We start from the raw sequence: 12,955 nt of genomic DNA on the forward strand, positions 1-12,955 counted from the left end.
TTATCTCATGATTTGGCCATTACTAGTCGTGCTTTAGCAACTCCAGATGCACAACTTTTAGCCAAAAAAGCATAACGGCTAATGCTAATGGAAAAGGAGATCAGATGCTGTTTTTTTTATGGATGCCAATAGAGGCTTCACTACACTGAATAAACAGATTTTTAGAGAAAAGTACTTACCATTTTATAAATCGGCAGTCTATCTGCCTATCTTCAACATGTTTTACACTAAACAGTGCTTCTGGATTTAACTTTTTATAAGAGAAGTCACTGACTTGCTACAGGTGGGATTCAACTTACGGCACTTTGCATTAATTTGTTGCACAAATCTGACTGAAATTCAATGACATCAAGATATGTAATAAGTAATATGACGTCATCAAAGTTAGCCGCTATGCTTTCTCAAATAGTAAGTAATAAAGACCCTCTCACGTCCCTATAGTAAGACAATCTCTGGCACAACCTGATTTTTTTTTAAATAACACATTTGACAATGCTACTCAATAAAAGAGCTGCTATGATTTTAAAAAACAGAAATGCTACCGGGTCCCATCGTTAAACTAATTGGTTTGCCACCTCGCTAATGCTTCCAAAGCTTCTCCCTGAGTTGGTGAGGATTACTTTGTTCCAGGCTAAAGAGCAAAAAAAAGGAAAGAACTAAATCTTTTCAAGGTCTTGGAGGCCAGAAACCTGGAGGAGTGTTTCAGTCGCCAAACGGAGCTCCACAATCCCTCTCTGCTCATTAGCGAGTACATTGCTTCTCCTCAACATCCGTCTTCATCGGGTGTTAATTACCCTTCCCACAATTCCTCTCTGGCTGTCGTCAACTTTTGCTCGTCTCTGTCACAACTAGAGTTTCACATTTGCGTCTGCAGTAAGAAAACATGCCGCCAAGAGGTGTCGATTGCTACTAGAGGTTTTATCTGGCACTTTCGATTCTCTCGTGCCCTCCGGGCTATCTGACGAGATGTAATTAGAGGTGACTAGTTGCATGTTTCTACTTTTCATACGTCTTGTGCTTACCTTAAACTCCAGCTCCATGCCACTAACATGCTCTCCGGCCTCCACCTGCGCCAGCTTCTGGATGTAGGAGAAGAGGCTTCGTGCCGCCACCTCTGTATTCCCACAGGCTACGGCCTCAAGGAGGGCGTCGTGGATGAAGCTGTACTGGTCTTCAGTCTGCACCATGTAGTTCCTCTGGGAGCGCATGAGGGTCACGTGACCGTAGATGTCCACCGTCTTCTCGTGCTTGATGCGCTCTAGCATGGCGTCAATCACGATGAAGCAGCCCGTGCGGCCCACACCAGCACTGAAAACACACAAATCAGAGATGAAAGCTGCAGAAGAGCGTTCGGTTTCTTTAAGTGCTGTCAAAATGAGCACGAGACAGGATGTTGCCAGGCCCTTAAAAAAAAAAAAATAAAATAAAACGCGGTATGATTTCATATTTACGAGCATGTGTGTTAGATTCACGTCAAGTTTTAACATAATCGCAGCCAAAAAATGTAATTCTCCAGCTGCTGCTGAATATTAGAGGAAAAAAATTATTTCCTAGACACATAAATGATACTCACCTTTAGTCATAAAAAAGATGCTATTAAACAAATATTTAAAAAAATGGCAATTGCCAAGTTTGTATATTTATTTTTCTATTTTAATTAGAAGATTGAATGTGAAATTATAAAAAAATGTGTGATTAATTAAAAAAAAATTTTTAAACGATTGACAGCACTAGATTCTTTATTATTAGGAACCAAGTGCCAACTTTAGGGAACAATGCCAAAGTTGACTGCAACACTGAATGATGAGACTTCCCAACTGTTCTAGGCGTAAAAAGATGTAAGTGGGTTCAGACCTGCAGTGGGCGATGATGGGGCCGGCGTCTGGTGGATTGCAGGTCTTCACCCTCCTGAGGAAAGCCAGGAATGGAGTGGGGTACTCTGGAACGCCGTGGTCCGGCCAGGCGGTGAACTGGAACTGTCGAACCTCTCGCTTTTCACTGGAACCATTCTGAATCAAGAGCAAGTGCTGCCATGATAAGTTACATGAATGCACTGGAATAAATCTTACTAGTCGTAATTCTAGCTCTTGTTCTAGCAATGCATGATTTAATCATGCCAGCATGAGATCATGGAGATGTTAAGTAGTTCAAGGACCTTACATGTCAGCATCATAAACATGCTATGTTCAGGATTTGCCTTGTGCCACTAAAATGTCTTCTACAGTGTATTTCAACACAACAAGGCAGCCAGGAACATGTCTGCCGCAGAGGAGATTTCGTTAAGAAGAGGGAGAGACATCAGTGTCCTGCTAGTTCTAGCTGCTAGCCTTTATTTCTCATCCTGGACGTCTTTAAAGGGAGGTTTTGCATTTCAATGTCGCTGCTGTTCCAACAGAGGCTCCCTTTGAATAAATGAATAAATAAACTATGTAATTAAGAGCAAACTGGCCCAGTTTTGCCAGATACTTTTTTTCCTCTGGCTGTCTTCTGCAGGCTGTTTCTCTGCAGTGGATGGGCTTGTGCAGGATTGTTTTTAAGAATTCATGACTCTGGGTTGACTGTGTGTGTGTGTGTGTGTGTGTGTGTGTGTGCGACTGCAGGATATGCTCTCACATAAATACACCTCACTGTTCCAGCAAGTATGTGTGTGAGGGTTGTAAGCAAACTCTGACTACTCAAGCCTAGCAATGCAATACAACTGTGGTGCAACACAAACACACCTCATCTATATTCGAAGATGTCCCTCCAGTAAAAAAAAAAAAAAAGACCATCGAAGTCAAGACAATTTAATTGCTCATTCATAGCTCAGGAGATCTCTTCTGAAACTAGTGGATTACTGGGACAAATCTGAGAAGATCCAATTACTCTCTGTGCTGTCTAGGAGAATCAATTGAGATATTCAAGAGATCTCATTTCTCTTTCCTGGGGGTTTAAATGAAAGCTTCATCCTGTAACCATAAGCACGCTCTTTATGCTCCGTGCGACAGTCACTCTTTAATCAATGCTTCTGTTCGTGTCTTACAGGCGCCCTTCACTACAGTAAAAGCTCAATCCATTTTAATTCACGTTACGGTCTGACCGTGCAACTGGCTGACCCCTCTCTATTTCTCTCCCTCGCTCCCAACCACTTCATGTTTACTTGACCGCTGCGCCGTCTGGGATGCCAATTTTGCATGGAGTCGTTTTGCTCTGGCCACTTAGCTAAGTGCCTCTCTTTGGCAGGCGTAGCATTAAAAGATGATGGATGTGGAACGAGGAGATTATAAAAACATGCGCGTGTGTTGGTGTACGCAGCCGAGATGAGTACACTGGGAGGGTTTCGGAAAAACGCTCCTGTTTGCAATCATCCCGGGCTGCGTGTGTCTGTCGAAGCCCGAGAGCAAAACTGTGTAATGTGTCTGCTCTAGGGTCCGCAGGGAAATAAGAGGCCCATGCACAACGTCCAACTCTTAAAAACATCTAAAGCAAAGTGTTCCTAGGACAGGGACTACATTTTATATCAGAAACACCTGGGGTGTCAAATCCTGTTCCTGAAAAGCCATGGTCTAGTAAAATTTGCCTGGAAGTATCTAAAATGAAAATTACCCCATGATGTACTCCCGCTAAAATAATGTATATGCATTTAGCGCACACAAATTTCATAATGGGATGATATTATGAATTCCCAAAAAAGTGCATACATCCATCATAAAAGGTGCTCAACAAGAATGCCCCTCCAGAGGGTTAATAAAAGCCTTCTGAAGTGAATCAATGCATCTGTGTAAAAAAATATCTATATGTAAATACGTAGTACGAGCTCCGGTGAGAATATGCCACTCTTGTGAGAAAAAACAAAGGAAAGGCACAAACAAAGGATCTTATGATATTTTGATTTACAAATTGTAAAATTAGGTATTTTCATTTTTGGGTGAACTATCCCTAATTAGGGCTCAAGCTAAACTCTGCAAAACGTTGGGCCTTCGGGAGAAGCATTAGCCTCTATTGCTGTAGCTGAATCCATGCAAACTAAGCTTGCTTACATGCAAGGTGGAAACAAAAAAAGTACCTTGTGTAGAGAGAAGGTGCGCACGCAGAAAGTGGCGAGTTCGATCGTGTCCAGGAGCGTCACTTGGATCATCCCGTAGGTCTCCGTCCCTCTAATTGGCCAGTACTGGTCACACTTTATCTGCAGACGGTGAGGGAAAGTTAACACACCTTAGGTCTTTGATGCGAGTTTAGCTGTCTTTTTTGGAGGTCGTTGACTTGAGTATCTCTATGCAAATACCTCCCGAATTTCAGTGTGCTGAGGAATTACGGTGTCATTGAACTAAATCTCACTAAGATTGAATCAAATAATCATCTGGGAGCCTTTTCCAAGGATTCTAAATTACTTTGGATTCTCAACCTGAGAAGTAAGGTCCGATTCGACTCAGTCCTGGGGGTTCACACCTGGAATCTCAAACTACCCACGTCACATCAATTACCCAGGCATAATGTTTTTCTTCCCTCCTCCGACACCTGGCACATTGACAGACCCCTGGCCGGCTGCAAAGATGCACTCAATACAGAGCATGGCGAGCAGTCGGGCCGCCCCCCGTGCCCTGATGCGATGTGACAGCTCCCTGCTTCAAAAATGTGCAGGTTTAATGCGTTCTTTGCGCTTATGCTGCAGATTGAACGGCTCACTCTGATCGCATCTGACAGAGCTCTAATACGCCATGTGGTGCCCGCTAAGATGGTGAGAGAGAGTGAGAGGGGGTGTCCTGAGATATTGACGGAGTTTGCTGAGCCTGACAGTCTAGGGTGTGACGGAATTCGTCTTCGATGAACTTCCAAACGTCACGGCTGAGGGAGTCTTCAAGATGAGGGATTCTTGACTTCCTCTTTCTGTCTTGCTCTCCTTTTTTTGTGGTAAATGGGCCGAACTACCCCCCGATAGAGCCGAGAGATGATTCCCGGTTGTTATCGGAGAGCCCCTTTCCTTATTTCCCTCCATTTTTCTCCATCCCTTTTTGCTCACCCACTCAACCGGCAATGGCATTTCAACTGGAATAATGTCAATTTGTTCAGTATGAAGCTCAGTCTTTTTAACAAGGCTAAAAGAGACGGCCTATTATCTTCTTAGGGACTATTAGCTCCCTTCCACAACCTAGTGAGCTGCCTGGCTAGACAGTATTTTAAAACACCACTGGCACGCTCCACATGTTAAGCTAGTTTCAAAATGAAAGATACTTCCCTTTTGGCTAAACTGAAATGCTGAAGGCACTTTTCTGTGGAAAAGACAATCCCAGAATGCACTGCAAACCATTTAATTCCATTCCAATTTTCATGTTGTTAGCTTAGCCACATGCTAATTCAATACTCTCTTGTTTTGCAACACTGATGTATACTACTCTAGATTAAGCCATTATAAGGCTTAATCTAGAGTATAGTTTGCTACTTTGCAAGGGAGCAAGACAGCTTATTAGTTTTTAAACAGAGCTAATAGGAGGTACACATTCTGGTTTAGCCTCACCCTTGACTTCTCTTCCAGTCTGGTCATCATGACCACGGTAGCGGCTCGTTGCTCCCACACCATCCTCCAGAAATCTCCAAAGGTCTCTGACAGTGGTCCCTGCGTAGCTATGTATGCGTTCTGCTTCCTGTAGCCATCAATGTAGTTAGCATTGATGTAGTCACTGCCTGTGATGCCTTGAAACAAAGTAAGAAAGTTGGTAACTGTGAGAATTAGAACCAAAATGACAGATGTTCACTATGTAAGGGACATATCATGAAAAAACAGGATTTTGAATGACGCTATGCTACACAACACAAAGCTAATGCAATGTTTATGATACAGAAATATCTGTGCATCATCATCATCATATGACCATTCAATTTAATAAATTGACATGTGTTGTGTAAAACAGGCAATGATGCAAATGCAAACTTTTTGGTGGAAGACTAACGCTCATTGTCAGCTTCAAAAGTGTGGTTTAATACCCCTGTTTCTAGACAGTTCCAAAATGGCTGACGATGTTGCTGTGAGTCTCTTAACTTGTGAAAAACTTGCAGCACCAATAACATGATATACAGTCACAGTCTGGTAAGAGGCTATTGCAGAGCTTGTGACAGATATCCATCATAGAAAATAATCCCCATGAAAGAAAAGCCATCGAGCCCCTTTGCAGCCTTTTCTCACTTCCTTCCAGCTTTTTCAGCCCTGTCTAGCTCTCTGAGGGCCGGCCAACAGCATCCACTGCAGCTGATTTAGGACCAGATGCTATACGATGGAATTAGGCTGGACTAGGAGTAAATCAGCGAGCAGAACCCACGCCGGACCCCGTCTCGCTCTCTTTCTGCCATCGCTCTGGGCGGCCCGCAGTAAATCTCCCATAAAGCAGCCAAACATTCTCCCGCCTAAGCTCAGGATCGGTGAGGCGGCGGGAACAGAAGTAAAGCCCTCGTGTACCACTGCTAGAGGTAACAATCTTGCGGTCTAGGTCTCGAGACCTCTCAAAACCATATAAATATGGCCTTGGCCCTTGAAATTGGGATCTTTAGGGTTGGTTCTGGGTCTGGACTTTAAAGTATTTAGTTTTGATTTAAGTAACACAATGCATTTCTCATAATTATAATAATAATAATAGTGGTGACTTAAGGCAGTTACAAAAAGTGAAAAAGTATTGGAATGTTTTATGGTCATCAAAGCTGTACTTATTTGATCAAAAAGAGTAATATTGTTGCAATTTCTAATATTGGTTTCCTATTTTAAAATTGTAATGCAGTGTTAAATTTTCACCAGCCATCACTCCAGTCTTCAGTGTCACATGCCTTATTACATCTTGACTTATCAGTGTGGACACTGACTTAATATATATATATATATATATATATATATATATTATTCTTTGATTCTTCAATGAATAAGTTCAGAACAGCATTGATTCAGAAGTCTTTACTATTAATTTTTAATTTTATTATTTTCATTCTTTGAAAAAGTATGACAGGTCACAAAAAGTATTGAGCAGTGGAACTGTTTCCAATGCTGTTCGGCATGTTAGAATGATTTCTGAAGGATCATGTGACACTGATGACTGGAGATAATGATACTGAAAATTACAGCTTTACATGTTGTTCTCCTTTACAACAAGTCTAGAGTAAATATAATTAATATTAATAAATTAATCATCCACCAGACATCTAAATACCTGTCCTTGACAAACTGCTTGATTTCATGTGTCATTTGTGTATGTAGCACAAACAGCAAAGGACAAATTATGCAAGTTCAACACTTAAGGTTAGGGGTTTATTCAAATCCCCCAGTAGGAGCAAGCGCCATTAATTCTCTGAAACAAGTCACTTGTAATTACACTCGGGGTCCGCGCTCACTTCAGACCTCTGGCAAATAACCTATGAGAGGCATATTTAATTGTACAGTTTATCCAACACAAAAGCTTCAATCACAAACATAGGCCCGCGGTGCTAAATTGTTGTTTTCGTGCTTTAACAACGAACAATGAAACACTTGGCCGTGCTCATTTTCTAGCCCCCGCTATGTTGAAGAAAAAGGCAAAATTAGCAATCAGGGGGAAAAAAGAATGCCATTAAAAGCCTCTTCCCCGTCTCACAAAGCGATCGCGGGAGTGTTTCGCTTTAGTCATAGCTAAGTGAACAGAGCACGGCTGCCTGCACGAATTGTTCCACCGCTGTGTCTAATGGCAAAATCACTGCACTGTAAAATGGAAATTTCGAACTTGATTAATTTATGCATTTATGGGCGCTGTCTTTGTGATGATTCTGTTACGCCACGTTATTGCTCATCTAAATTGGGTCGTGGCGAACTGTGGCGAAAACCAAGGTGACGCGACAACGAGGAAGAGAACCTGGGGGGGGGGGGGGGGTGGTTGGGAGTGCATAAATGTAAACAGCACAAAGGAGCATCGAGGATTGACAGTTGGCTGAATGGAAAAGAAGATGGGCGTTTTACCAACATTACAGCACAATCTCCACCGATTTTCCACTGCTCCTTCCAAAAGCTTGACAGCTTCTATACCTCAACCAAAGGCACTCTGGGATATGACAGTGCACTATACCATTCGAGTTTCATTTCAGCTGCTTGTGAATTATCAGACTCTTGTTTCCTGTACATACGCGAGCAGACGATAAAATTGCGTGGGAAGGGAAGAAAGCCAATTGATTTATACGGATAAACACTATAAAAACACATAATAAAGACATAAAAATGGATGGCGATCCCCCAAATGCACATCCTAGATCTATCAGGTTCTTTGGAAGGATTTTAGGACCTTGTACTGAAATAAATTTCTCAAATAAACAGCCAGACACATCTGTGGGCGACAACAAAGTTCAGTCATTCCGGAACCTTCAGATGCAGTGCCTTTCTTTGAAAGAATCAGTGTGTGTGCGCAGTTGTGCCCGACCTTCGATGGGTGCCAGGATTACGCGGGAGTGGTCGTAGGCGATGACGTTGGCGTAGCGGTTCTTGGGTTTGTTGACCTCCAGGTTGGAATGCTCCCAGGTGAACTGCTGACCCGGATCGATGGACTGTGGAAAGAGAAAACGGAGTGAAGCAACCCTCTGGGCTTTTCCCAATCCCTCAGCATCGCTGGCACGAATACTAATGTGAGAAGAGAGTGAGTTTGCATCCGCTAGAACATCAGAAGAAGGTGGAGAAACAGAAGAGAGTTCAACACTGAGAAAAGCAGGGTTGAGTGAGGCCATGGGGCCTGGGAGGAATAAAACTAACGGAAAATAGCGAAATGAGAATCCTTCACAAAGCGGCCAGGATAAACATTCGCAACAAGATAAAAGTCCTCCTGCCACAATCACAGCCACACATTAAAGTGTAATTAAAAGCAGTCTGCTATCGTTTAAATATTCACCAGCTTTCGGCCAGGTAGCTTTGTCGTGGACAGTGAATAATAGCAAAGGAAATGCTGATAAAAAAGTCTGTTCCTTCCTGTGAGGGGGTGAATTATCTGACGCCAGCAAGATAAATGCCGCCACGTTCCCAATATGAGAATTTCTGAATAAATATTCTATTCCCCTGTCGGGGTAATTTAGTATTCCATTATGATTCCGAGCCTGTTCTCGGGCAATGGCTCAGTCCCAGCTCTTTTAGCTTGAGGGATGTTTTCATTTAGGCGACCGTCTCTGCATGCTGAAACTGGGACTAAATAACCCACAATGAGGGATTTGATGTAGCTGTTTACCCTGTGATGATTACAGGCACAAAAAACAGAGCACGGATCCTCCACAGGTTGTCCGTGCTCTCGAACCCGTCTCTCTTATCATCCACCCTGCTAACCACCCGTGGGTTTCAATGAGCACAGCTTGGATTGGTTTGGTTCTCCTCCAAGCCAAATGCCACACTGTGCTGTGATCTAACGGATCACGTATGGACGGAAACATGATGACATAATCTGGAGTTTGGTAATCCATGGCATGTTTTTGCATAACTACCAACCCACATCCTCGTATCTGACCAAAACCTATTGCACCAAGAATTTTTTCTGCTTCAAATCAGCTTCCATCGCTAATGTATTATATATTATTATTATATATTATGTATAATTTTTTGTTTTTCTCTTCTCTAGCCCTAGATCAGCTCAGGTGGTCATGTTGGAGCCATAATAAAGTTTAAAAATGAGGTTTTTCTCAACAGTAATAGCAAGAAAGTCCCTTATACTTGAGATCTGTCACATATGAAGTGTTTCTTGGAGGTTATAGTATGTTGAAGAATGATCATATGACTTTTTACGTATGCCAATTGTGAAAAATAAACCTTTACATTGCAGTTTTGCTAAATACTCAGTTTTTGAATTGACTGAAAAACCCCCTCATGCAAGTGTAAAAACCTTTTTTTTGGGTGATTTACGGGCAAAATTTTAAATTTTAACATATTTTTAATTAGCGATTTTAAATTGGCAGTAACAGATTTAGCAGCTACTTTTAGCAGGCTAATGCAACGCAAATACATTGATTACAATTTTTCTTCAAGTGCAGACATTTGCAAACATTTTTTTCAGTAGAATTACTTATTTATAAAGCGGCAGATCTAAATCTATAAACTAATAACTAATAGAAAGTGATTTTACCAGATTACGCTATTATTTACTCCTTTTTTGCCAGTGACCGAGATCTACTACTCAGACTTAGCTACTTATGAATGATTTTTGTCATTTGGTTAGCATATGCAGCTAAAGCTAATCTATATGCTAAACCAATGTCCCAAAAATGATAGCGGGTTGGCTCAACTCAAGCGTGCCTATGTTCCTGCTGAGATATCACGTCTCTCTCACGCTGGGAGCCATTTAAGATGGCATTAAACCCCAGGGATGTTGATGGTGGTTCTGCTGTAGCATGCTGTGATTTAAGATGGACGACGACATTTGCTCTATGCAAATGAAGGCTGATTCAGCAACAGTGAAGGCTAATCAGCAGCCGCTACATTTATAAGCCCAGCACTCCAAACCGAGACATCCCCGCCTTCTGTAAAACCCTGTGGCACGAGAGTAACTGCCAGTCAAATGCTATTCACCGGCATTTGTCTAGCAAGAAAACCCACTTTATGTAAGCGCAACGTCTTTTGAAATGGGTAACATTCCTATTCGTAAAATGAAATGGTATAATATGCTGTACCTCATACTCCTGGGAGAGCTTCAGGTTGTCGTTGGCCTTCAGTAGCTCGGTGTGCTCAGCTAGCTCGGAGATGGGTATCGGAGGATGGTTCATCATACCTGTGCACCAATCAGAAGACAGAAAGATAAGGTCAGAAAGACCAACGGGGCCAACATAGACTGTTAGAAGCCAAATCCCAAAAGTTGGTGGAGAAAACGGGATCAGGGGTGGGGGGAGACACCCAAGCAGGTGAGACAATGAGGTGGGGAGTGGAGTGAGGAACAGTGGGTGATGTTAGAGACACAGTGTGACCAGGCCAGAGCTCTACATCATCAATCGGACCAATCAGGATTGTCGTAATAGAGAAAAACCGGCTGCATTTATACAGACAATATGAAGGAAAAGACCTAAGGACGATTGCTAAGGTGCTACAAAAACCCCAGACCAATTACAAAAATGATAGTGGGTCAAATGGTTCATAATAGCTTAGCAGTATGAAATTTCGTCTTTCTCACTCTGCTGTATCTTAAAACAACGTGCAGGAGGACACTTTATATACTTGGTTGGTAAAACAAACCATACGTCTGTCCTCAGCAGGCTAAGACAAGGGGAAAAATGCGCTTGGTTGCCTTCGTGAAACCAAACAAATCTCCTTTCAAACCGAGTCACAGAAACAATAAATTGAAACAACCCCCAAGATCTGCCCTTGAGAAATACGTTCATGTCTGCAGAGCTGAGACGTAATAGATTTAATCAAATGCAAAATCTTAAAACTTCTTTTTCACCAAGGCGAGACAAAAGGCCAAAAGCACACAAAATTGAAGCTATGTACATTGCATTTGGAATAGCGCGAACAGCATCCCAGTTGGTATTCTACAGGGTTGTGTTACCTTAAACAAGGGGTGTCTTAATTCCAAATTCATTTTAATCCCAAATTTAACTAACCTGTACCAGCTAATCAAGGTGTTCACGACTGCTATAAAATAGTGGCATGTACTTTCTTCAGGAAAGTGGCCTTCCAGGAACAAGATCGGACACTCCTGCCCTAACTGTAACCCTGTTCTGGCATTCTAGTACCATTTGCCATAGACTCGAGCATGAACCTTCTGTCTTGTATTTCATGCTAGGCCTCATAAACAGACTTATCTGCATGTTGTCTTGCACGTAACCAAAATATGGACTTACTGTTCTTGCTTTCTTTGTCTTGCTGCTCTGGGGAAAAAAAATATGGAATGCTTCCACACTAAACACGAAAAATACGAGTGAGCCAGAGGTAGAAAAATACAATATTGCCTTTCCCTGGAGTAAACCTCTAGCCTTAATATTTCTAACAGCTTTCCTTTTGGCAGAAGCTTGCAATAATTTCCTTATGTAATCCTTCATTTGCGCTATGATGGGAAATAAAGCTCTTGAGGTGGAGGGGAGATGATGGGGGTAATCAGGGTAAGGTAGGACTTTATTTGAGAGTTCTGGCCTGGGTTAGGATGACCTGATGGTACCGGTGCAAAGTGAAGTGCTGTGTCTTCTGCTTCAGTTCAGCCAAAGCTAAGCAAGCATGTCACGAAAGCAGTCGCCCATGTTATTCCTGCTACAACCTCCAAGACCTTTCCTCAAACAAGCACTAGTTTTGCTGTTTGCTCAGACCAAAACCTTCCTAGGCCTCTCACTGTGGAGTTAATCCAGTTATGAATTAGTAATGAAAACAGACATAGCTCTTCATAAAATGGTCGCCAATGTTTTTATCGAAGGCATTGGACTTTCATCAGTACGAGGTCAAAAGTTGGATAAACGTTGACGTCTTCCTTGAAGAGTACTGTGATTTAATTAAGCATGGATAATCTGCATAATCACATTAGCCATCCTCAATTTCACTTCCAGTTTTCTCTTCTAATGTTGTACGCAGCAAACGGCTTGGGTTTGATTGAGAAAGGACACTTGCTGATTGGACATTCTGTGAAAAAAACCCCAAAGCAAATGCCACATTTGAGATTAAAGTTCTAGCTGTTAGTTTTCAGATTTTCATGCAAAACAAAGTTATGCTAATCAGTTTTTCCTCATCCACTAACTGGACACTAAAGCTTTTCTTACTCCACAAATGTTATTCTCATCAGCCTCACCAAGCTCTCAGTCTGGACTCTTCTTAAGGTGAACCCAGGTAATATATGCCAAAGCACTTTTGAAGAAGATGCGAAGGGCAACTTTGGCAAACAACCTGAGATCAGACCTGCATGCTAAACGCCAACAGCCTCCATGATGCAATGAGAAAGGCCATCTAAAGCCAATCGAAACCCGGAAGATTAACACTTTCCAATGTCAATGTATTCCTCAACTTTGCTCCGTGTCAACAACAATT

At 42.1% G+C, this 12,955-nt stretch overlaps 1 protein-coding gene across 1 annotated transcript in view; it reads right to left on the reverse strand.

Moving 5' to 3' along the window:
- ptprsa (protein tyrosine phosphatase receptor type Sa) overlaps window positions 1-12,955 on the reverse strand; it is a 172,329-nt gene that overhangs the window by 11,886 nt on the left and 147,488 nt on the right. The window contains 6 exon segments of the mRNA XM_043222235.1: window positions 1,023-1,308; window positions 1,855-2,009; window positions 4,046-4,165; window positions 5,495-5,670; window positions 8,403-8,526; window positions 10,624-10,721. Coding sequence (XP_043078170.1) covers window positions 1,023-1,308; window positions 1,855-2,009; window positions 4,046-4,165; window positions 5,495-5,670; window positions 8,403-8,526; window positions 10,624-10,721 — 959 coding nt within the window.

This window comes from Puntigrus tetrazona, chromosome 22 (genome assembly GCF_018831695.1).
Source record: "Puntigrus tetrazona isolate hp1 chromosome 22, ASM1883169v1, whole genome shotgun sequence".
NCBI classification, from domain to species: domain Eukaryota; kingdom Metazoa; phylum Chordata; class Actinopteri; order Cypriniformes; family Cyprinidae; genus Puntigrus; species Puntigrus tetrazona.